At 41.7% G+C, this 25,029-nt stretch overlaps 1 protein-coding gene across 5 annotated transcripts in view; it reads right to left on the minus strand.

Moving 5' to 3' along the window:
- The window catches only part of MLLT3 (MLLT3 super elongation complex subunit), a 270,826-nt gene that overhangs the window by 159,406 nt on the left and 86,391 nt on the right, over positions 1–25,029 (minus strand). For all 5 annotated transcript variants that reach the window (XM_075825946.1, XM_075825963.1, XM_075825938.1 and 2 more), the window contains exon 3: positions 5,976–6,058. In XM_075825946.1, coding sequence (XP_075682061.1) covers positions 5,976–6,058 — 83 coding nt within the window. The remainder of the gene's footprint in view (positions 1–5,975; positions 6,059–25,029) is intronic.

Consider the following 25,029-nt stretch of genomic DNA (forward strand, 5'->3'; position numbering starts at 1 on the left):
TGATACTGTCTGCTGGGCCTTGTATCTAAGCCTACCACTTGGTAGGCTTAGATATATGGCCCAGCAGACAATAATCTTATACTTACCCTCTTCTTCAGCTATGAGGCAAGCGCAGGTCCTGACGCCATTCAGCGTCATGTGAAGCGCACATAGCACTTTGACGTCCAGAGCAGCGCTCAGGAACGAAGAGGATAAGTATACTGTTTCTATAGTAACAGGGAGCCGTGTAGTTTATTACATAGGCCCCAGTTACTATAATAACTTTGAATAGACGTGGTGCTGGGGGCCGCGGGCCCCTGGCTTCTAGCGACCCATATAGCTATGCCACTGTCCATATGGTAATATCAGCAGTAGCAAGAAAACACAGGTATGATGAACGCTACAGGAGGAAGCCAGCAGTTTGTGGATGAATTTAAATGATTATTTTATTGTTAAATACTAAAGGCCCAGTTCACGCAGAGTTTTTTGCAGGCAGAGAAATCTGCCTCAAAATTTCTTCCGGAATTTTGAGGCAGATTATGACCTGCCGGCAGAACACTTGCCGCGTTTTTTCGGTCGCTGGCAAAAACTGCCGTGAAAACCGCATTGTCTGCCCTAAGAAAGGACAAGACGCTTTTTTCTCCAGCAAGCGTTTTTCCGGTTGCGGGAAAAAAACGCCTCCATCTCCCATTAAAGTCAAAGGGAGGTGATTTCGGACGTTTTTTGCCGCGGTCTCCGAGCCAAAAGACTCTGTGTGAACTCCCCCTAAGCATTACAGCACCAAACCGTAATGATATAATTGATAAGGGGACCGCTTCACAGTTCTTAATAAAGTAATCATTTAAAGAACTAGTGACTTGATCCTGCAGCGCTCCTCATACCTGTGTTTTCTTGCTACTTGTGATATCAGGATATACAGCATTCACAGTGCGGTCAAATTGCGTTTTCTCCCACGGTTTTCACATCGCAGCACATGATGTGATTTGACCGCCCTGTGTGAATTACGCCTATTGTTTTTAATGTGTGTTGTACTAAGTTTTTTGAGCAAACTTCGTTATTGTGATATGAATGGTGCGGTTTTGCTGCAAGTTTAATAATCAAGGCAAATCCGCGCCATTTTTGCTACGATTATGAAAATCGCGGCAAAACGCATGGTGAATTAAAAAAGTTAAACCCTACAGGAGTTGGGGTCAGGAGAGACAAGTAAAAGGAGAGACAATGGAGAATGGAGGGAGAGGGGGGGGTTGAAGAAGCACTCACCAAGACCTTAGAGGTGGACGGGCCAAGAGCTGCTGCTATACTGTGGTAGAAGGACCGGATCGGTGGGCAGGGCTTCTGTTCCTCAAGGCCAAGTCAGGTCACATGGGCATGACATCATTAAAGGTCCTTAAGTCCACTAGGAAACCGTATCGGTCTTGCTATAATGTTGCTTATGCAGCATTTTTACATTAGTTACCCTGCGCAAATGTAGTGGGGGGCAATTGCGACCACTGCGACCCCTACAGCTACGCTACTGGCTAAACGCCGACCAACATATGCCTATTGAAAACAGTGTTTTGTTCAAACGGGTCGCTTCTTACACCGGCGTTTTAAAAAACGGCGCGTAAAAAACACATCCTGTATAAAGAAGGAGCATGTCACTTCTTGAGCTGTTTTTTTGGAGCTGCTTTTCCATTGTGCCAATAGCAAAAACCAGCTCCATAAAAAGTGTAGAAAAAAATGCCTCAAAAAAACTCTGAAGACAGCTCCGTAATTTTCAGCCGTTTTTTACTTTGCTTGTGAACGTACCCTCACTTAGTTTTTAACGGATCAATTTTTATCTTTGCCCGTTTAATTTTTAGCCTGCGCATATGCAGAAAAAAAACGGATCAGTTAAACGTAGCGCATATGGGCCTGTTCACATCAGCGTTGCCTTTACGTTAAGGGGTTCTGTCGGAGGTTTCCGTCGGGTTAACCCCTCAATGGAAACCTTAGCTTCGGTTTGCATCACCATTGATCTCAATGGTGATGGAAACGTTGCTAAAAGGTTTCTGTTTGTCATCGTAGCGACAGGGTTTCGTTGTTTCGACATAATCAATAGCGCAGTCGACTGCGAAAAGCTCTGACGGAACCCCTCAACGTAAAGGCAACGCTGATGTGAACACAGCCTAACTGATACAAACTGATAGCAAATCAGTTTGAAGTCAATGGATAATGGATAGAACGTTAAAAAAAACGGACAGGTCCTCTGTCAGTTTTCCGTCAATTTTGACGGAAACAATAGTGCAGCAGACTATACTACTGCTTCAGTAAAAAAAAAAAGGTAACCTGACGGAACAGAGCCTAACTGAGCAAAACTGATGCAAAAACAAAACCCATTGAAATCAATGGGTTTTTTGACAGAAACGTTTACTTCCGTTCTGGTGGTCCTCTGATGGATCCACTAGAACAGAAGGCACAATGCAGATGTGAACGAAGCCTTAGCCCCACTGCTGACTTTAGCACATTTTGAGTATGTATAATTGACAATATTTTTATTTAAAAAAAACTCACATCGAAAAATGTTAAGTATTTACAATAGATATAATTAGTCATACAAATGAAATATAGCTTTCCATCACGTAAACAGAACAAAACATAGACATTTCTCCAATAATTATTTGTATTTATCTTTTGATCTTTATCTTAGATTATTTTTAGCCTCTCCAGTATACTTTTTGAGGTTTTAGACAATCTCTTTTTTGATTGACAGACAGCATCTAGCACACCACACGTGATACAAACCGACAATATTAATGACATATAATGTACTGTGACTAGATATTTAGGACTGACGGAGATTGTACATAGAGAACCTGGCATCTGGCTGGTCCTCCTAGAAGGGACAAATGCAAAGCATGTGACAGATCTGACAACACCAGTCTGGTGGAATCGCACTCTAAGGCTACATTCACATGACACTGATGCAAATTGGCAGTGAATAATTGACGATCAGTTTTTAATGGCCATTTTTTTACAAAGTGTCTCCAAATTTTCATCCATTTCCAGTTTGGCTGTTTTTAATGGCCTTGGTTATCTGTTTTTCATGGCCGTTAAAAAAAAAAAAAAAACGGATGGATTTCATTTGTCCCAACCCCCTGAAAACACCTATGCCCATGTAGATAGTGCCGCAATGCCCACTATAGATAGTGCCCACATAGATAGTGCCAGTGCCCACATAGTACCACAGTGCCCACTGTAGATAGTGCCAGTGCCCACATATAAAGTGACAGTGCCATAATGCCCACATAAAAAGTGTCACAGTGCCCATGTAGATATCGCTATGTAGATCGCAGCAGCACTATCCCCCCTGTAGATCACAGCAGCACTATCCCCCCTGTAGATCGCAGCAGCACTATCCCCCCTGTAGATCGCACCACTAGTTCCTCTAGGAGCGGAATCCCTGGCCACAGCGTTGCAGACGCTCTGGCCAGGGATTCTGCTCCTAGAGGGTGCCCCTGACATCTTTGTCCATATATGGACAGTGACGTCAGGGGCTCCCTCTAAGAGTGCAATCCCCGGCCAGAGCGTCGGGAAACGCTCTGGTTGGGAAATACTAGAGGGAGCTACAGTGGCAATATCTACTAGAGGAAGGTGGTGCGGTCTACAGGGGGAAGGTGGTGCTATCTAAGAGCAGAATCCCCTGCCAGAGCTTTGTCAATGCTCTGGCCAGGGATTCTACTTCAGGAGGAGCCCCTGACTGGAAGAATTCTTAGGCGGGAGACTAGGTTAATAAATTAGATGGGAAGTCTCTTATAATGAAAGGCTAGAAATATTGGACTCGTTCATCTGGGAAAAAAATACACCTTCAAGAAGATCTTATTAACATGTATATGTGTGGTCAATACAAAGAGCTGCTAGAACATGATTTATTCTGTTCAAGGACCAGGTAATTCTTTATGTGTGGAGGAAAGGCAATTCAGGCATCAATATAGGAAATTGTTCTTTACAGTTAGAGTAGTAAAATTATGAAATGCCCTTCGATACTATGTCAGCATTTAAAAAAAAAAAAATTAAAAAAAAATGAGCTAGATTATTATTTACTGAAAAATGTTATTGTGGGTTATAAATAAAAATGAATGATATATAATGGATATGAGGTTAAACTTGATGGACATGTCTTTTTTCAACCTTTGTATGTAATATATCGCATAATGTAATGAACACGCAGTTAGAGCACTACATGAAATAATAATATTAATAATTCTAGCTTCCTTTCATCCCAAATGGCTGAATTATAATTTATACAACACGGTCAAGTATTTAAAGGGAATGTATCACCTTATTTATTTTCCTAATTAAAAGCCCTTTAATTAAACATATTGCTATTTTCTAATTTTATTTTTTGATTGTATATTTTTTTTATTCTATTTATTCTTACAGGATTATGGGGGCAGCTATCTTGCCTGAACAATGTGCTTTATAGCTGACAGGAAGAGTGCTATGGGCATGCTCTGTGACATGTGCAGCGGTCACTGTGTGGAGAAGGACCTTTAGGCTCAATGTACACGATGCATATTAGGTGCAAGTGCTAACAGTCAATGAGATTCCAGGAAATATTATGTACACGCTGCGATACGTTTCGGGACGAAAATTTCGGGACTAGGTAGAATACAATTCACAAGCGGAAACGCAAGATATATTAACATAGTGTGGATTTTAAAATACGCACCGCAGGTCAATTTACGTGCAGAAAAAACTTGCAACGTGTAGATGAGAATACTTGAAATCTCATTTACCTTGCTGGTACGGTATTACCCTGCCGAGTTGCCGCAAAAATATACGTACTACGCATCGCATGCATTTGGCCTTATAAGCGGTTTTATTCTGTATTATAAAGATGGAGGTAAATAACAGAGGCGTTACCATTGATTGTTACCCTGCCACCTGAGGTTTATGAGACGATTGCTAAAAAGTGATCTTTACAAAACAGGACATGTCAGTCTACTGAAGTGGTCATTGTGAAAACAGAATTATTTGTTTATATAGATAGTGACATGACAAAGAAATAAAAAAAAGTGTAACCTAAAAACTTGCCATCGGATAGTGTAGCATAAACCAAAAGCATTTCAATGAACTTCGTTCATTTTGTTTGTTTGGTTTTATTAATGATGAAACAACCTGGGTACCTTGGTGGGCGAAGTCTCCTACAAAATATACAACTGTATGCCATGCATTATTATTAATTTTTGCCAGGGAGAAACGAACATACTGCTACGCAGGAGGGTCCTCACTGCCATTTAGTGAAATAACGCGGGTGCACTGCAATTTATTCACATCGTACGGAGAGCTCTCGTAGGCCCATCTCAGACGCAGGGATTCATCACACTTGAATGAGGGAGATCTAACTGCAGTGTGCATGCTCAAGATTTAATTACCGTTTATCAATAGTGTATTGCTATATGGAACGCATGAAAATGAAGCACCCAATACCCATGTGTACTTCCCACTTTACTTACTATTGCCTCATTTACATGTAACAGAGCCCTCGTAAGGATTAGTCAAGTGCTACTTAAAGAGGCTCTGTCACCACATTATAAATGCCCTATCTTCTACATAATGTGATCGGCGCTGGAATGTAGAGAACAGCAGTGGTTTTTATTTTGAAAAACGATCATTTTTGAGCGAGTTATGAGCAATTTTAGATTTAGTTTCTTAATGCCCAACTGGCCGTGTTTTTACTTTTGACCAAGTGGGTGTTGTACAGAGGAGTGTATGACGCTGACCAAAGTAAAAACACGCCCAGTTGGGCATTAAGAAACTAAATCTAAAATTGCTCATAACTTGCTAAAAAATGATAGTTTTTCAAAATAAAAACCACTGCTGTTATCTACATTACAGCGCCGATCACATTATGTAGGAGATAGGGAATTTATAATCTGGTGACAGAGCCTCTTTAATCTGATGACAGGTCCACTGTAGAACGAACAAATATTTGCTCTAGAGTAAAAGTGAAAGTTTAATGGGAACAAACATACCTTATTTTTGAAATAGACTTCTATTGGCAAAATGAAACCAGCATAACCAGATTCTTCTAATTTGTATGGCGGTTCTTTACACACTGAAATACAAAAAAAGCAAAAAAAAGTCATAAGACATAAATGCTCCATTCTGCCAGAAGTTCTACATTTAGTTATGCTGTACCAGTGTTCCCCAACCATCGAGCCACATGTGGATATTGGACCCCTGTACGTAGCTACAACTCTTCTGCAGATACAATAGTGCACTAATGTCATAGTAGTGACTGTAAAGCATTATACATGTGGAGTTTTATGCAGGGTCGTATTTTACACTAGACACTAGTGTATGCGTGTTGGGAGGGCCCTCAACGTATGGGTGGGGGGAGGCCCTTAGTAAGTGCATGGGTGGTGTGGGAGGGAACCCATTAGTCAATATATGTGTAATGTGGGCTCCCTTAGTAAGTCCTAATGCAGACGACCATGTGTGCCGTCCGAGTCCCGTCCGTGATCCATGGAAAGATAGGACATGTTCTATACTTCCATGGATAGAAGAGTCGGGTCCGTTTTCACAGATCCAATTCATCCACTAAAGTGAAGGGATCCGTGAAAACCATCGCGTGCCACTCGGAAGCCGTGAAAAACTCTCTCGTGTGCAAAAGGGCTGTGTATGGGTAGTGGTAGGGGGCCCTCAGTAAGCCTCTGTTCACATAGAATTTGTGAAATTCGGCATCTGCAAACGTATCCAGAGTCAACTTTTAGTCTGCTATATGCCAAAAGAGTGTACTTTGGGCAAACACCTTAAATTTTTTGGTATTTTTTTCAGATGAAAGGCTATTGCCGACAAATGCCACCAGGATTGTACTGGCCATTTGGCATTTCTGGTAATTGCCAGATGGGCCGGTGAACGGTGGGCTGGATACCACACAATCAGTGTTGGATAATGGTGGGCCCAGGCACTGCTGCCCCCTAGAGCTCGAAACATTATGCTGGGAGATGCTCTGCAATAATGGGAGGGTGCAGTGAATTAGTCTAGCCCTTATTAGCCAAGCCCCGGCTAATCAACGCTAGACTTCTTTTCTGAACAGGTTCCCAGCTAATCAGTAGGGTCCTGCCTGACTACATGCAGAAGTTAAGCCTAACATTGATTGGTAGAGATTTTGCCAATCAGCACTAGGCTTGCTTTCTGCACTGCCCCCCGAGCATTGCTTCAGTTTGGCTGCCAAGGAGAAGGGGACTTCAGCTCCTGCCAGGTTAGGTTTATCTCTTCAGCTGTTTCAGCATCATAAAAGCTGCAACCAGCCTGCTAAAAAGTGACGGATCAAAGAGTATATGGGTCACGAGTGGTGCACACTAGAAATAGTCTGCTTAGCCAAAGAGGGCACGGATTAGCGGACCTATGGGTGGGGCTTAGTGCTGGGGGTTGGCGATACCCATGTCTTGCCAATATCCTGCTTGCTAGTTGTCAAGGATCAACTGTCTACAAAAGAAAACAAGTAAATATAGCAATGTGATTGATGTATTTAGTGTGTGTGGTATGTGTCTAGTGTGTGTGGTATGTGTCTAGTGTGTGTGGTATGTGTCTAGTGTGTGTGGTATGTGTCTAGTGTGTGTGGTATGTGTCTAGTGTGTGTGGTATGTGTCTAGTGTGTGTGTGTGTGTGTGTGTGTGTGTGTGTGTGTGTGTGTGTGTGTGTGTGGTGTATGTGTGGTGTATGTGTGTGGTGTATGTGTGCGTGGTGCGTATTTAGTGTGTCGTATGTGTGTCTACGGTGTGCAGTATGTGCCTAAAATGTGTGATGTGTGTATTATGGTTCCAGTGTGTGCTGTACCTAATATGTCCAGTGTGCGAGTGGCGGGTGCGATATATGTTCAATGTGTTTGTGGCAATCATGCAACAGGAATGTAGGACATAACGGACTTTCCTCCTTAATTCTAAATTTCAGACCCGATCCGGATTCAAAGTCTAACTCATCACCACCAAGGTCTTTCAACAGATTATTTGGGGGTTTCTATTGAGATAGCTTTATTATAATGAAACAACAACAACTCTAAAAAAGTATCCAGCACATTAAAGGGAACTTGTCAGCAGATTTGAGTTCTCAAAACTGCTGACAGGGTGATATAGGCGGAGGTGGTGGAATTTTGAACATACCTTTGGACAGCACGTCTATCGCAAGTGTTCCTTGGCTCTCCTCAGAGAACATTGCCAGCCCCGCTGCTCTGAGTGACGGCTCTAGCGGTCTCCTGATTGACTGCTAGAACTGTCACTCAGAGCATAGAGTGGCACTTGTGACCGCCACATCGGCAGAAAGAAACATGCGACTGGCATGACGGAGAAAAAAGATATGTTTAAAATGCCCTCCACCTCTCTTATATCGCTCTGTCAGCAGTTTTGAGGCCACAAAACTGCCGACAGCTTCCCTTTCAGGTGTCAGGCCAGTTATACTCTCCCATCCGAACTAACATCGGGCGTGGAGATACACTCATGCATGCTGGGCCGTGGCAACAGTATGGTGCCCAGAGAATTAGAATTGTACCCGTGCACAATACTCTCTGGACATCGTACGGTTACCTCGGCAAAAGTACAGCCCAGCGTGCAGGAACGTCTCCCCAAGCCCGATGTTAGTTCGGGTAGGAGAATGTAACTAGACCAGGGGTGGGCAAACTTTTTGACTCGCGGGCCACAATGGGTTCTAAAATTTGACGGAGGGGCCGGGCCAGGAGCATTTGGAGGGAGTGTTTGGGCCGGATATACTAAAGCATTAAATGTAGTGTGTGCAAACCTCATAGCACAGTAAGAACACTACAACCCAATTTATTAACTGTCTTTCAAATGTGAAAAATAGCCCTTATCAGTTAATAAATTTGTCTCAAGGAATATGCAAGATATGGCATTTACATACTATTTCGCAGATACTGGGAGGAGGAAATGTAAATAGATTAAAATAACATACGCACTGTGATTTATCAAGAAAAAAGTTCTGTTGACTCTGTAAATTAGCTGCCAACCTCTGAGCAGTAGCCGCCCGTTCTTGTGTTGACTGCTTGCTAGCATAGTTTGCATGCTTCGTGGCAAAGTGACGGCTGATATTGTACTCTTTGAAAACCGAAGGGCTTAATGGTGACGTGAAACGAAGTGAAAATTAAAGTGAAATAAAGAGAAATACGCGCCACATTAACAACGGTCAATGTGTTTTGAGTGCGCCATCTATTGGGAAAACGTGGGCATTGCAGGGAAAGGGGAAAAAAAAGGAGGTTTTTACTATTATTTGGACAAGTTCGGCGGGCCGGATTAAAAAGCCTAACGGGCCGTATGTGGCCCGCGGGCCGTAGTTTGCCCATGTCTGAACTAGACTGACACTTTAAACTAAAAGAACGCTGATCTTCACACAATCACCGAACCTCGTCATGTGAAAATTCAGGGTGCTCTGACCCCTTTCTCATGCGTGAGTGAGTAGTATCTATGCTGCATGTGTCCAGTGTGTGAGTGGTATTTGTGCGGTTGCCCTTCTTTTGCACTGCGCACACATTGCATTATGGATAATCACACTGTTCCTGTATAAGAGCCTTGACTGAGATTTACACATATTTTAAATATCTGAGCAGAATAACAGGAAAGCAGCGCTTCAGACAGCATCTCAAACAATACAAACTGTTGGAGATTTATGAAAATCTCCCTTAATGTCTGTATAGATGGAAGGTGGGTCCCATGTGCCCCAGTCCGACACTGGCGGCTGCCCAGGCCTGCAGTGAGCATGAATGCTTAAAAATGTCAGGACTGGTTTTAAAGTCCCTGTCCGGCCCTGTATGCCACTGTACTATAGAACGGCATACGTCAAAGCCTACCGCTGGAGGTATATGTCGGGAAATAATAGTGAAGCAGTGCTCGGAGGTGGAGAGGACACAGGAGTGGTAAGTATCTGCGGCAATCTGGTCTAGGATCTGAATTTTTTTGGGGGGTCTGGGAGCTGCATTTATTTACAGGTCTGTTCTGGGGTCTGAATTAATTTGTGGGTCTGCTCTGGGGTCTGTATTTATTTAGTTGTGTGGTCTGAATACATTTTGGGGTCTATTCTGGGGTTTTATGCCCCTACTGCGCCATCCTAAATATTCTACTTATGTAAATAATGTGTGAAATACCATATTTTTTATGTTTCTCCCACCCCCTGGCAGCAGCATGTCACAGCAGAGGGGCAGCCAGTCAGCAGAGCCTAAAGAGAAGAGCATGCCAGCACGGACTGGCATAAAGAGATAGAAATAGCCGGACAAGAGCGAGTACAGCTGGCTTGGGTGCTTTACCCTGAGGCTTTTCTTAGCTCCCAAGCAAAATGTCTGCGTGTGCCCCTGTGTAATTGCATGAGTGATTGTGCTCTGGGGCTAGGCTAAAATGATTCTCTGGATTTTCACTGCACCACAACACCACGTGTATACTTAAAAAGACCATACACATTAAGCAAATGGCGGCTGAACCTGACTTTTTTGGAAGGATCGACCGACCATCTAATGTGTATGGAGGACACCAGCCTCTTCTACAACAGCAGATGTGGAGGGGATCGGAGTGTCCTTTGTTACCCAGATAGCAGCAAATTCAATTCGCCCCATTGAAAATACATGAATGTGTATGGGAAAGTCGTGAGGCATAGCTGTCAGCTATCTAAACTGTATGGGCAGCTTTAGCCTGTCTCACAAATAGGGCATGAGAACTAAAAAGTGCCTATGGCAGCATTAACTCGAAATACGGCCCTGGTTTTACTTGAGTATTAGTAGATGTGGTTTATCATTTACAGTAGCAAGAGAATGGAAGTCAGCTGCAAGTATCATGTGAAAGCAACAACATACACCTAGCTCTGTACAGGGTCACCAGAGTTGTCGTAGCATCCATGAAATTTGACTCGTGTGTTAGCAGACTACACTGCATCATTGACACTTGGCACCACATATTACAATATTTTCACAGGAGCAAGCCTCAGTGGTATTTAGCACCAGATTCAGAGCTTTAGCAGTGGCCTTTGATGCCAGGTTAACAACCATATTACCAGTATTAGTAAGTTAAAATAAATAAATCTTTTTTTACAATAAGTTGTAAATTATGTAATGTAATATTAAAACAGCGGTTTAATTTTTTTTTTTTTTAAATAATTGAAATAATGAGGAAATTCAGCTAGAGACTGGGACACTGACACAAGACTAATACGATTGTTCTGTTGATCCCCACCACTGACATTCTTGCATATCACATTTTGGAATACGTATTTAAGCTGAATATTCCGTTAAAAGGAAAAAAGTTTACTTTGGTTGAACCTATGCTCATATTAGAGAACTGCATTTACAGCAATTGCCTAATCTGTCGCTATTAGCTGTACCGTCCCATTTAATAGAATAAGTATTGGGACCAATAAGTGAGGAGCAGATGGCTGGAATAAAGCACCCCATTCGGACGGACAACGTACAGAGAAGACAGCCAATTGTGATGTGGTTATGCACTCGGTAGAGCAAGTATGGTGAATCCAATATCTCCATGACTGACATTCCCTGTTCAAAAATTGTGCCAGCTTGTAAATTGGGCGATTTATCTTATTGGTAGAAAAAAGGAAAATCAATGTAAGTGCAATGCTCTAATATAGGAGTAAAAGCTTAAAGTGAAGGTTCAACAAAGCTGAACACTATATATTATATTTGAATGAGGCTCTCAAACTTCGAGTTTCAAAAAATGTATATTATTTTTTGTATAATTAAAAGTTATGCAATGTTCCAATATACTTTCTGTATTAATTCCTCACAGATTTCAAGATCTCTTCTTGTTGTTATTCAGTAGGATTATTCATTATTTACTTCTAGTGGATAATATTCTGTCCATGGTCATGTGATGGACACACAGGTGCTGGGATCGTTACAAGACACAGCTCTGATACACATACTGTAACGAGCCGTGCACCTGTGACCATCACATGACCTTGTATAGAAAAAATTATGGACTGCACTCCTGGACAGGAATATTCAGGTGCTATAGGGGTTCGGGACGGATATCCCACAATATAATATAGTAGAAAAACCCAAGCACTCTATAGAAAAGGACGTAGAAATCGATTTTCTCAAATTATTGTTTTTTTATTTAAAGTAATTCAACTTTTTGTTATGTTATTTGTCTTTTTGTCAGGCGATTTTCAAGACGTTTCAGCCCATCCCAGGCCTTTGTCAGAATGACGTCTGTCACAGCTCTAAAGTGAATGTGTCACTTTCTACTTTATATCACATGACCATGGACAGAATTTGATATACTGGAAGTAAACAAGGAATGTTCCTACTGAATAACAACAAGCAGAGATCTTGAAAACGGTGAGGAATTAACACAGAGTATATTGGAAAATTGTGTAACTTTTAATTATACAATATATAATAATAAAAATAAATAATCTAAAAGCAGACCATCCCTTTTCAAAACAGAGACCTCTAATATTATTTTCCTGTGTGAACGGCAGGCAATCAGACCCCATAGCCCATGATATACACGACCGTTCAAAAGTTTGGGGTCACCCAGACAATTTTGTGTTTTCCATGAAAACTCACTTATATTTATCAAATGAGTTGCAAAATGACTAGAAAATATAGTCAAGACATTGACAAGGTTAGAAATAATGATTTTTATTTAAAATAATAATTTTCTCCTTCAAACTTTGCTTTCGGCAAAGAATGCTCCATTTGCAGCAATTACAGCATTGCAGACCTTTGGCATTCTAGCTGTTAATTTGCTGAGGTAATCGGGAGAAATTTCACCCCATGCTTCCAGAAGCCCCTCCCACAAGTTGGATTGGCTTGATGGGCACTTCTTGCGTACCATACGGTCAAGCTGCTCCCACAACAGCTCTAAGGGGTTGAGATCTGGTGACTGCGCTGGCCACTCCATTACAGATAGAATACCAGCTGCCTGCCTCTTCCCTAAATAGTTCTTGCATAATTTGGAGATGTGCTTTGGGTCATTGTCCTGTTGTAGGATGAAATTGGCTCCAATCAAGTGCTGTCCACAGGGTATGGCATGGCAAAATGGAGTGATAGCCTTCCTTATTCAAAATCCCTTTTACCATGTAGAAATCTCCCACTTTACCAGCACCAAAGCAACCCCAGACCATCACATTACCTCCACCATGCTTGACCGATGGCGTCAGGCACTCTTCCAGCATCTTTTCAGTTGTTCTGCGTCTCACAAATGTTCTTCTGTGTGATCCAAACACCTCAAACTTCGATTCGTCTGTCCATAACACTTTTTTCCAATCTTCCTCTGTCCAATGTCTGTGTGCTTTTTCCCATATTAATCTTTTCCTTATATTAGCCAGTCTCAGATATGGCTTTTTCTTTGCCACTCTGCCCTGAAGGCCAGCATCCCGGAGTCGCCTCTTCACTGTAGATGTTGACACTGGCGTTTTGCGGGTACTATTTAATGAAGCTGCCAGTTGAGGACCTGTGAGGCGTCTATTTCTCAAACTAGAGACTCTAATGTACTTGTCTTGTTGCTCAGTTATGCAGCGGGGCCTCCCACTTCTCTTTCTACTCTGGTTAGAGCCTGTGTGTGCTGTCCTCTGAAGGGAGTAGTACACACCGTTGTAGGAAATCTTCAGTTTCTTGGCAATTTCTCGCATGGAATAGCCTTCATTTCTAAGAACAAGTATAGACTGTCGAGTTTCACATGAAAGCTCTCTTTTTCTAGCCATTTTGAGAGTTTAAATCGAACCCACAAATGTAATGCTCCAGATTCTCAACTATCTCAAAATAAGATCAGTTTTATAGCTCCTCTAAACAGCAAAACTGTTTACAGCGGTGCTAACATAATTGCAGAAGGGTTTTCAAGTGTTTTCTAATCATCCATTAGCCTTCTAACACAGTTAGCAAACACAATGTACCATTAGAACACTGGAGTGATGGTTGCTGGAAATGGGCCTCTATACACCTATGTAGATATTGCATTAAAAACCAGACTTTTGCAGCTAGAATAGTCATTTAGCACATTAACAATGTATAGAGTGTATTTCTCATTAATTTACTGTTATCTTCATTGAAAAAAACTGTGCTTTTCTTGCAAAAATAAGGACATTTCTAAGTGACCCTAAACTTTTGAACGGTAGTGTATACCATACATAACAAAAGTTTTTGTCAGAGTATAGATCAGAATCGACAGGGTTAATTCATTCAGGTTTTTGAGATTATCTGAGGTTTTGCAGATGCAACATATGTCAAGGCAGGAAACTGAAAGACCAGGTCTAGAATTTGAAGTTCAATGAAACTACTGATTATTATTCCACCTTGTGAACGGAGCGCCTGCAAGCCAAATAATTGTTTCCATAACACGTCACTGCTTTTGTAACCTTACCCCACAGATTAGAAAATCTATTTTCCTATTGTCCACTTACCATGGTGATGGAACCACCATGGGAACATTAATCTCAAACAGAGATAGATATATATTATATACACACACACATATATATATATATATGTATATTAGTACACATAAGGAAATCTGTATCAGAATTATAGCTGGCTTCAATTCAATGCACACAAAATTCACCCCATTTTAATGAATTTAAAGAAATGAATGAAGAAAGTAATGTACTGCACTCAGTATTTTTGCTAGAACGGTATGAAAAGGCAAAATGTCTAATCCAGCATCAATTATCAGCTCTCTGTACAAGTACTGTTCTCACTCACAAGGTTGATGTAAACATTCGTAAGAGTTCAGACGTGGCGGTTTTGTCGCAGATTTTTGGTACGGATTACAAACTGAAAATTGACAACAAAAGCACAACACTAGGGAATGGCTGGGGGATATATACAGGTATTCATGTGCAGCGGCATTCAGTATGTGCTGGAGATTTGTTGCAAAGTATTACTGCATATTTCCCTCTTTGCATTGCGCAAGTGAAATCTGTGAAATCAAATCCACAGGAAAAATTCCCGGCAAGTCTATGTTCACACAGGCGGATACGCTGCATAAAAGCACACAGTGTATCCGCCCTGAGCACCACAGGGAATTTCGGCCGAAAAAGCGCAACAGTTAGTACAGTTTTTTTGGCCGGCATGTCTGCTGCGGAAAACTGCACATAAAAAAAAGGGTCATACTTACGTAGCTACGGCGACACGTCCCTCTGCAGTCCGTTCTCATGGGACGTTTCATCCCATGTAACCACTGCAGCCTGTGATTGAAAAGTCATCCCAGGAGGCCGGCCTGGACCAAGAATCACAGAATTTTGGGTAAGTATAAAAAAAAATGAAATTTTTTTTTCCGAGTTGCGATTTTTGCGGCAGAATCGCAGCTTTTCCACTGCAAAAATCGCAACATCTGCTATTTGTTGCAGGTTTTAACTCCCCCCCCCATTGAATTGAATGAGGGAAAACCCGCAACAATAAAGCAGCGATTACGCAAATATAATTGACATGCTGCAGATTTAAAAAACGGACTGCAGTTGAATTTCTGATTTTTTTACGCAGCGTGTGGATGAGATTTGTTCATCGACTCTGTTGCCACAGTATTATGCTGTGGATTTTCCGCAATGAAATCGGTTACAGAAAACCTGCAGTATTTATGCGACCTGTGAACTTACCCTAAGGGTATGTGCACACAGTGTTTTCAGGCGTTTTCCGGGCCGTAACCGTCCCGAAAAACGGCTGGAAAATCGGAAGCAGAACGGCCGCGAAAAAGAAGTGCATGTCACTTCTTGAGACGTTTTTGGAGCAGTTTTTCATTGACTCTATAAAAAAACAGCTCCAAAAACGGCCATGAAAAAAGTGAGTATGATTAAAAAATGTCTGAAAATCAGGAGTGGTTTTCCCTTGAAAACAGCTCCGTATTTTCAGACGTTTTTAATTTTGTGTGTGCACATACCCTAAAAGTAGCATATCACATACCTTAAAATGCCTTAATTCTATGCAACATAATACTGTAAGTCATAATTAATATAGTCATAAGAAGCACAAGTGTGCAAGTCTAGAATTATACACATTGTCGTACCAAGATAATGCTCAAAATGAATCAAATGTGTCAAAGACACCTTTGCTATAATAATCATGGCTTCTAACCGCCAATACGCCTAAATACTTGTTGACAATTTCCAGATAGCAACAGATTTTTTTTCTAAAACAGTATAACAAACAAACATATAAGGCTTCGTTCACATCTGCGTCGGGACTCCGTTCATGGGTTCCGGTCGGACCTGTCAGTCAGAGCAAGCCATAAACGGAAACCTTAGGTTTCCGTTTGCATCACCATTGATTTCAATTGTGACGGATCCGGTGCAAATGGTTTCCGTTTGTCACCGTTGTGTAAGGGTTCCGTCATTTTGACGTAATGAATAACGCAGTCGACTACGGTATTGATTCTGTTAATACAACGGAACCCTTACACAACGGTCACAAACGGAAACCATTTGCACCGGATCCGTCACGATTGAAATCAATGGTGATGCAAATGGAAACCTATGGTTTCAGTTTGGATTCCGTTCATGGGTTGCCCTGACGGAAAGGTCTGACGGAACCCATGAACGGAGCCCTGACGCAGATGTGAACGAAGCCTTAGAAAGAAGCTAGATTTTCAGTTGAAGAAAACACAGCCATGTAGACCAAGTAGCATAAAACAGTGTTGCATGGACTAAAGGTATTCCTTTATGCATATTGAAAACATAAACCTATTAATACTTCAATGTGGAGAGAAATGATACAGGCTTCCAGATTTTTAGGATATTACATTAAAGTCGAGGGGTTTCGTCAGGCGCTGTTGGTGCCAGTCGTGCAACTGATCCGGCGCTTCCATTTTTTTTTTTTTAGTTGTTCTGCTCCTATGACTCAAAAGAACAACGGAGAACCTCAACGCAGTTGTGAACGAAGCCAAATATAAATGCAATAATTTAGTGTGACAATATGCAATAATCGGGGAAATCTGTGAATTTTGTTTAATATCTATATACTGTATATTCCAGATAAAATCGGAGTTTGTGAAATGCTCATTGGTTGAGCTAATGTTCTGAACTTTTCTACTGGAAACATTATTAATAAGTTCACAGCAGGTACAAGGTCAACAGCAGACCAACCTGTCGGATAAGAACTGCTACTCCTATGGAGTAATTCAGGATGACGGACTGTTACTTGAATACACATAAAGAAATGAAGTGAATGTGAAGTGTCTTACTAAATGACCTCGCTTTACTGCTCCACCTTGACAAGAACGGGTCAGGTTACCTGGAACAAAGCATGGCTGTATTTTATAGAGCAGAGGCTTATCACACTAAGCCTTTGTTTTATTCTAGAGAGACTGAGGGGCTGGCAAACTGCCCAAAATGTAGCAGAAAGAGCTGGTTTATATACAACGGTATTTATAGGGTTTACAAAGATTACCCGTTATCTGATGAGAGGCATGCGATGTGAACATGTCTGGGAGTGGGGCTGCTCAGACACATTCACACTCAGAAGTCAGCCAGTGCTTATCAGATCGTAGGTAAGACCACTGGCCATTAGACCAACAAGCTCATAAGTGCCCGATCTCCTACCTAATCTGATAGTCGCTGTAATGTAGATACGTTTTTTGACTATTTTTCGTTTTATGCCAATTTCTTCTAAATGCCCAACTGGGCGTTTTTTAATTTTGACCAAGTGGGCGTTGTAAAAGAGGTGTAGGACGCTGACCAATCTGAGTCATACACTTCTCTTCATCCATGTTCAGCTGTACGCAGAGCACAGCGTGATCTCGCGAGAACGGGCCCATTGAAATACAGGTGTCCGTGTGACAACCGTTGTTCGTGTGAATAAGCCCTAAAGGGAAACATGACATCAGGAAGAGTTTGTCCACTCAAAGAAAAAAAGTCAAACATATACAGAACCCACAAAAAAGGATGGAAAAGAACAAAAATTTGCACTATAGAAGTAAACGGTTTCACCACATCAAATATACATCTACAGGTGCCTGGAGTTAGAATAAAGATTTATTATATGGCACCATATGAATAACTGATAAGTGCAAATAAACAAATAACCACATTTACCAGAGAACTAACGGTATATTTGCATTCGTATCGTATGCTTCGCTAAAAAAAAATATTTCATTTTGCTGTACAGTAATGAACAGTGTTGTGCTTTATTGGATAAAATGAAGGATTGTAATGTATAATGGTGTGGAAGGCTACATTCAGACGAGCGTGTCCGATTAGCGTGCGTAACATTTCATGTCCGTGTGCCATCAAGTGTGTGGCATGCGTTTTTCACATCCGTACAAGCACTTTTTATATAATTCTCTGCATTTCTTTGCAACCGATGTGTGAAAGACGGACAGCACATGGATGTCGTCCGTGTGCGGTCCGTGGTTTACCCACACCCATAGACATCAATGGGTGACACGGTGCGAAAAAACACACCAATATAGGACATGCAATGAGCTTCACGTAACGGACAATCGCTGCATGAAAACTCACATGTGTGAATGACCCCATGAAAATCCACAGGTCCATGTGTGGTGCGTTATTTCAATGGACAGCGCACGGACGAGGAACACGCTCATCTGAATGAGCCCTAACATGTAACTATGCATTGTTTCTGAATTTGTTTATGGATTAGATTATGCACCTCACTGACTAATGTTTCACTTTCTTACATTTTGCTACCTTATTGGACAGAAAATAATTGCATTATTTTTTCAGCTCTCGGCTTGAAGAAATGATCAAAGGAATGTTTCCACATAATTTCCCCCCAGATAATGGGAGTAATGTAATAATCGTGTGACCTTTTGAAGGGATAGATGCTTTTCACCTTTGCCCTAGCTAGGTCACACAAGTGATAGCCGCTTCTCACACACTCATTTATAACTTACAGCCAGCGATAACGAAGATTCAAGAAAATCACACATTCATTTCTACTTCTCTAGGTAGCTTTAAAGGGTAACTAAACTTTTGACAAACATCTGATATGTCATAGAGACCTGTCAAAAGTTTGTATTGGTGGGGGTCCGAGCACGGAGACCCTCACCAAATCGCTAAAACAAAGCGGCAGAAGTGTGATCGTGCTCCTGTGATCGCTCAGCTGCTTCATTTCTGTTCGGCTTTTTCTGGAAACCGATGTAGCGGTGACGGACTCAATGGAAAGTCTATGAGCTCGTACTCCGATACATCGGCTTTGCTGAAAAAGCCTAACAGACACGAAGCGGCAGAGCGCTCACACGAGGGCTTCAGCTGCTTCGTTTTAGCGATTTGTGGGGGTCTCAGTGCTCGGACCCCCACCAATCCAAACTTCTGACATGTCTCTATGACGTGTCAGAAGTTTGTCAAACGTTTAGTTTCCCTTTAAGAACCACCTAGCTGAGGTGCAGGTCCATTTATACAAGCGGTCACAACTTGCCACATTTCTGGATTGGTAGTAAATTCTATTAGCGAACCAATCTGCAGAAACCATTGCCAAGCTTAAAGCACATGTGCACCTTTGTCATGGAAAAACATATTTGAGCTATGCATGTGTGTACACTGAGAGATCAGAGGTGCACTATGCTGTTGGCCGATTTCTGCATTGCTTCTTTTACTCGTACGCTTTTCTCGGACACGTCTGTTTATAGACCTGTAAGTTCAGAGCTCAGTGGAAGTTCCCTGTAAGCATACTCTATACCTCCCTCGTCCCAATACTGTAAACTGTCCCCTCCCCCATCCCTCTCTTAGGCTCTGTGCACACCACGTTTTGGCCCTAGGTTTAGCACGTACATAAGCTCCCGACTTACACTCTAAACGTGTCCATAGGGTTCATTAGGGTGTAATTTTCAGGAAAAAGATTTGTGCTACTGAAGACGTTTTTAAGGTCACAGAGAATTGCCTAGACTGAATAAAATTGTATTAATCTCTCAACTGCGTGAAGTCTGCATATTTTTATTTAACCGGTCAGTTTTCACGGACCCGATTCACCCGCTAAAGTCTATGGGGCCGGGTAATACACGGCCATCACCGGAATGTGTCCTGAGTGATGGCCGGGTTTCCCGGCGCTTGCGCTCTATCTCCTCCTCCTCACAGCGCAGAGTGTATGTGAGGACGAGGAGTTGATGCCATTCGGACGAATGGCTAAGCTGTACACTGTGTGGCAGGGCCGGGGTGTACAGCAGGTGGAGGGAGCACTGCACTGGCTCCCTTTCGCCTGCTTGTTTTAAAAGCGCCCTGGCCCGGCGACACCTTCCACGGCGCCGCTAGCAGCTGCGGCTGCTACTACTACTGTAGCGACGCCACTATAGCAGAGCAGGGAGGTATCTCCCCGCTCTGCTATGTGCTAGCTCCAATTTAGCTCCCTGAAGGAGCGGAATCCCCGTGTGTTCGGGGATTCCGCTCCTGGACAGAGCGCTTGATGTCTCTGTCCATATCTGGGCAGTGACATCAGGGGAAACTCCTGAAGCGGAATCCCCGAACACATGGGGATTCCCCTTCAGGAGTTGCCGCTGATGTCACTGTCAAGATCTGCCCGGCCCGGAACGGATGCAAAAATAATGCAAACCGGCGGGGAAAAATGGCCGATTTTACCGGCCGATACTCGGGCGGGACCCGGTCGTGTGAATCCCGCCTAAAGCAGTGTATTATAGAGAAATGTATATATGTATATATATATATATATATATATATATATATATATATATATACACACATATATATATATATATATATATATATATATATATATATATATATATATATATATATATATATCATAGATTAGAAATGTATTGTTCAGGCTTATGTTCCTCATCAGACTGTTATTAGGGTATGTTCACACACACTAATTACGGACGTAATTCGGGCGTTTTTGCCCCGAATTACGTCCGAAAAATGCGTCTTGAAAGCGTTGACAAACATCTACCCATTGAAAGCAATAGGCTGACGTTTGTCTGTTCACACGAGGTGTATATTTACGCGCCGTTGTCAAATGACGGCGCGTAAATAGACGCCCGCGTCAAAGAAGTGACCTGTCACTTCTTGGGGGCGTAATTGGAGCCGTTATTCATCGACTCCAATGAAAAGCAGCGCCAATTACGTCCGTAATGGATGCGGCGTTCAAGCGCCTGAACATGCCATTACGGCTGAAATTTTCAGGAGAAAACATCCCCGTAATTTCAGCCGTTACGGACGCTGTCGTGTGAACATACCCTTACTGTGACAAATGTTAATTTGAGCTTTCTTTCAAAGTTGCTGCTACATCATTTTTATTTTATTTCTTTTTGCTTTTGTCAAACTTGTACACTACTTTCCCTGCCTTAAAGGGGTTATTGAGGATTTAAAAAATGAATTGCCTATCGTTAGGATAGCCATCCGTATTAGATCGGTGGGTGTTCGACTCTTGCCATCCCCACTGATCAGCTGTTTGAAGTGGCAGCGACGCTTGTGCGACCACTGCAGCCTCTTCATTGTTTAAATCGGGTTTCAGGCTGGTTCAGCTGTGCATGGCATTGCAGCGTGGTCCCATTCACTTCAATATGACAACGCTGCAATACCATGCACAGCCACTATGAAAATGACAGCGTGTGCAAGCGCGAAAAAGCCTTAAACACTATTTAAACAATAAAAAGGTTGCATTGATCCCACGAGCGCCGCTGCCACTTCAAACAGCTGATTGGTGGGGGTGCCGAGAGGCGGACCCCCACGCTCTAATATTGATCGCTATCCTAAGGACAGGCAATCAATTTTTAAATCCTGGATAAACCCTTTAAGGTGACCATAGACTTAGGATTGCAAATCATTATCAGTTTCTAAATCAGCCTCAAAAACTTTAGATGGTCAGCAGATCTAGTTGAATTTTTTATTATTAATAACAATCTTTATGTGTAAATAGGCAAAATTACTAAATTATTTAAAATGGAATAATTACATTACCTACAACAATCAGTTTTTCATTATAATAATAGTGTAAACTGGAAATGTTCCCATTAAGGGCCTGTGCACATCACATTTAACATATAGGCCAGGTACAGCTCCCAACGGATACGTTAAACGTAGGCTGTGATGGATTCCTTAAACGTGACATGTTTAAAGGTGTACATTAAATGTATCAGGCAGCCATTTAACACATACTTCACCCAAAGACTAGAATGGTATCCGTCTAACGTATACGTCATGAAAAGCTATTGAAAAATTTGACTATGTATACGTTAAACGTATATCTGTGATGAATGCCATACAGTGGCATATGTCACCCATATACTTCAATGTTAAAAAAAAGTATAACACGTGGCTTACTTTTTTGTGGGATTCCTCGGGATGGAAAAGCGTTGCCTACTCTGCTATTTTATCCTCAAAAACGTATAACAGGCCAGCTGAGGCCAAAACTCTACACTTTTTTACTCCGTCGGACTAAAGGAGCCCTATGGACACGTTTAGCGTGTGCGTTGGGAGCTTTCCCAACATACACAGTAAACATAGGGCAAAAACATGATCTGCACAAGCCGTAAGAGATAAGGCCAAGTGTTATTTTGTTACTTTCTTCTGTACATTCATTCCCATCCAAGGACAAAAATCGCCAGTATAGTTTGTCTGCTAGAAATAACCACTGATAAATCTTAGAAACCCTTTCTCCTGGGAAACAGAATGGAGAAGTTGGAACAAACCACTTGATCAAGCGGTCACCAGACAACCAAAAGGCACATTCATAAAGACCAGTGTAAATGAGACCAGAAGGAAAGCTTCGTTCTTAGCTTAAAATTATGTAAACAGATTGATGCATACGGAGATCAGTTTGTCATCCCATTGACCTGAATCAAATAATAATAATAATAATAATAATAATAATAATACCAATTAGAATGAAAAATATTTTTTTGATGTCCGTAACATGGCTGCGCATTAGCTTCCATATTGCAGATGTGACACTAGAACACACACCACCCCCCCCCCCTCCCCCACCAGTGCATATGGGCTGAACTTAGATCACCATAAAGTTCTATATTACGTTAGGGTTGTGTATTATGGTCATCTGATACTGACCTAATAATGCAAACTAGTTTTTAAAAATGACCATTCTTTAAAAAAGCTCCCTGAATAAATTTACATTTTATATTAAATATATGAAAAGGGAAGAAAGATGAAAACACAACCATATTCAGTATAAACCAAATTGACTTGCCTCAAGATAAATAGTAATTTAAAGAAATTGAGCCAACGCTACTTTTTATTATTTAAAATAGGCCCCAAACATTAGGATGTAAATGAATAAATTTAAAACACATATCTGCAGACTTCTAGGCTTCTGTGAATGCAGAACAGACACACATGGTAGACATTAAAACTCCTGAGGGATAATCAAAAAGTTTATTGATGTGAGGGGCTAAGTAATGGGAGGGGGGCGACTTACAACAATATCATTCAAAAATGCTCAATCTGTAAGTGGTTTATTAAAAGGTCTTTGAAAACGCATGTTGCCACGGTCAAAAACAAAGTTTTATATAAAGGTTGTGTGGGAACGCCGAATTACTACCATGCTTAGGCTATGTTCACATCTACGTTCTGACACTTCAGAGGAGCAGAACAAGGGAATAATGGAATTATTGGTTCCCTTGCACCATTGACATTGCCAGCAGCCGACGGAACCCATTGACTTTAATGGGTTCCGTCAGCTTTCCGTTGGGGTGTCCGTGGTTTTACCGGCGACAATAGCGCAGCATGCTGTGCTATGGTCTCTGGTAATCTAGCCAAGACGTGCGACTGAGGCCTCTAACGAAGCCTCCAACGCCGATGTGACTTAGGCCTCGTTCACATCTGCGTTCGGGTCCAGTTCTGACATTCCGTATGAGCTTTCCATCAGAACGGGACCCTGAACAGACACAAACGAAAACCAGAGGTTTCCGTTTCCATCACCATTGATTTCAATGGTGACTGATCCGGAGCCCATGGTTTCCGTTTGTCTCTGTTGTGCACCGGACCAGTCGTTTTGCCGGAAGCAATATTGTAGTCGACTATCAATGGTGATGGAAACGGAAATCTCTGGTTTCCGTCTGCGTCAGTTTGTGTCTGTTCAGGGTCCCGTTCTAACGGAAAACTCTGACGGAACGTAAGAACGGGACCCCAACACAGATATGAACAAAGCCTTACAGGTCCAGCCTGGCACACTGAGAAATGGATGTTGAAAGGGTATTCAATTCAAGGATTAATACACCAAAATATCACATTGTATTCCCTCTTTGTCTCCTTGAAAAAAAGGATTTGTTTTAGTGTCTCTTTTCAGCCAAAACACCGAGTAGGACAGGTGAAATGATTTCCCGATTCCAGGCAACCACCACTACTGCAGGGCCAGGCAGAAAAGGAGAGACATTATGTGACTTCACAGGCATAAACTATACTACTATTATACCACCAACATATTCCGCCACATTTTACAATGCAGACAAATAGCAGGCATGTGGACCTGGACGAAAACTTAAAATACAAGCCACGGCTTCTCTTCTTACAACAGTGAAAATTGAAGCATGAAAGTTATGCAGTAGATATATAGATATGTATTATTAGGCGAGATTAAAACGACAGGTTAATATTGCCACATCACTAAAAGTGGTATTACATGTGTAGATATTTGCCGGTCTCCAACTAGCGCCGAAAAATACAGCTCATCGATTGGCGTTCATTTCCTACATTCAAACAGAACAATGATTGGGAGTTTATCGTCCACATACATTAGTATCCTGTCGGCAGCACATTCCCTGTTTACACAGGAAGATGTGCTGCCGAAAAGCAACCATTTTTATGGCCGCATAAAAGATCCAATCAGCCGATGAACGAGCGTTTTCTAGATTATCGGCTGATCGCTACCCTGTGATCATGAATGACCCGATTATTGGCCATGTAGAAGGGCCTTAAAGGCTATGTACACCTTTGAAATCGTTGTTTTTTAAAAAATAAAATTGTCTATCAGTGTGTTTTGTGAAACTTTCTAAATCCTTTATATTAAAAAATATTTTTACTTTTTGAGATAAAGCTGTTGTATCCTGTGAAAAAAAAAAAAAAAAAGTTTCAAAAAGGTGTACATAGCCTTCAAGCAATAACCTCTTTTTGCTCAGCAGCCACACGAATATTTAATCTCAGTTTTTATTA

This window comes from Rhinoderma darwinii, chromosome 1 (assembly GCF_050947455.1).
Source record: "Rhinoderma darwinii isolate aRhiDar2 chromosome 1, aRhiDar2.hap1, whole genome shotgun sequence".
In the NCBI taxonomy this organism is placed as follows: domain Eukaryota; kingdom Metazoa; phylum Chordata; class Amphibia; order Anura; family Rhinodermatidae; genus Rhinoderma; species Rhinoderma darwinii.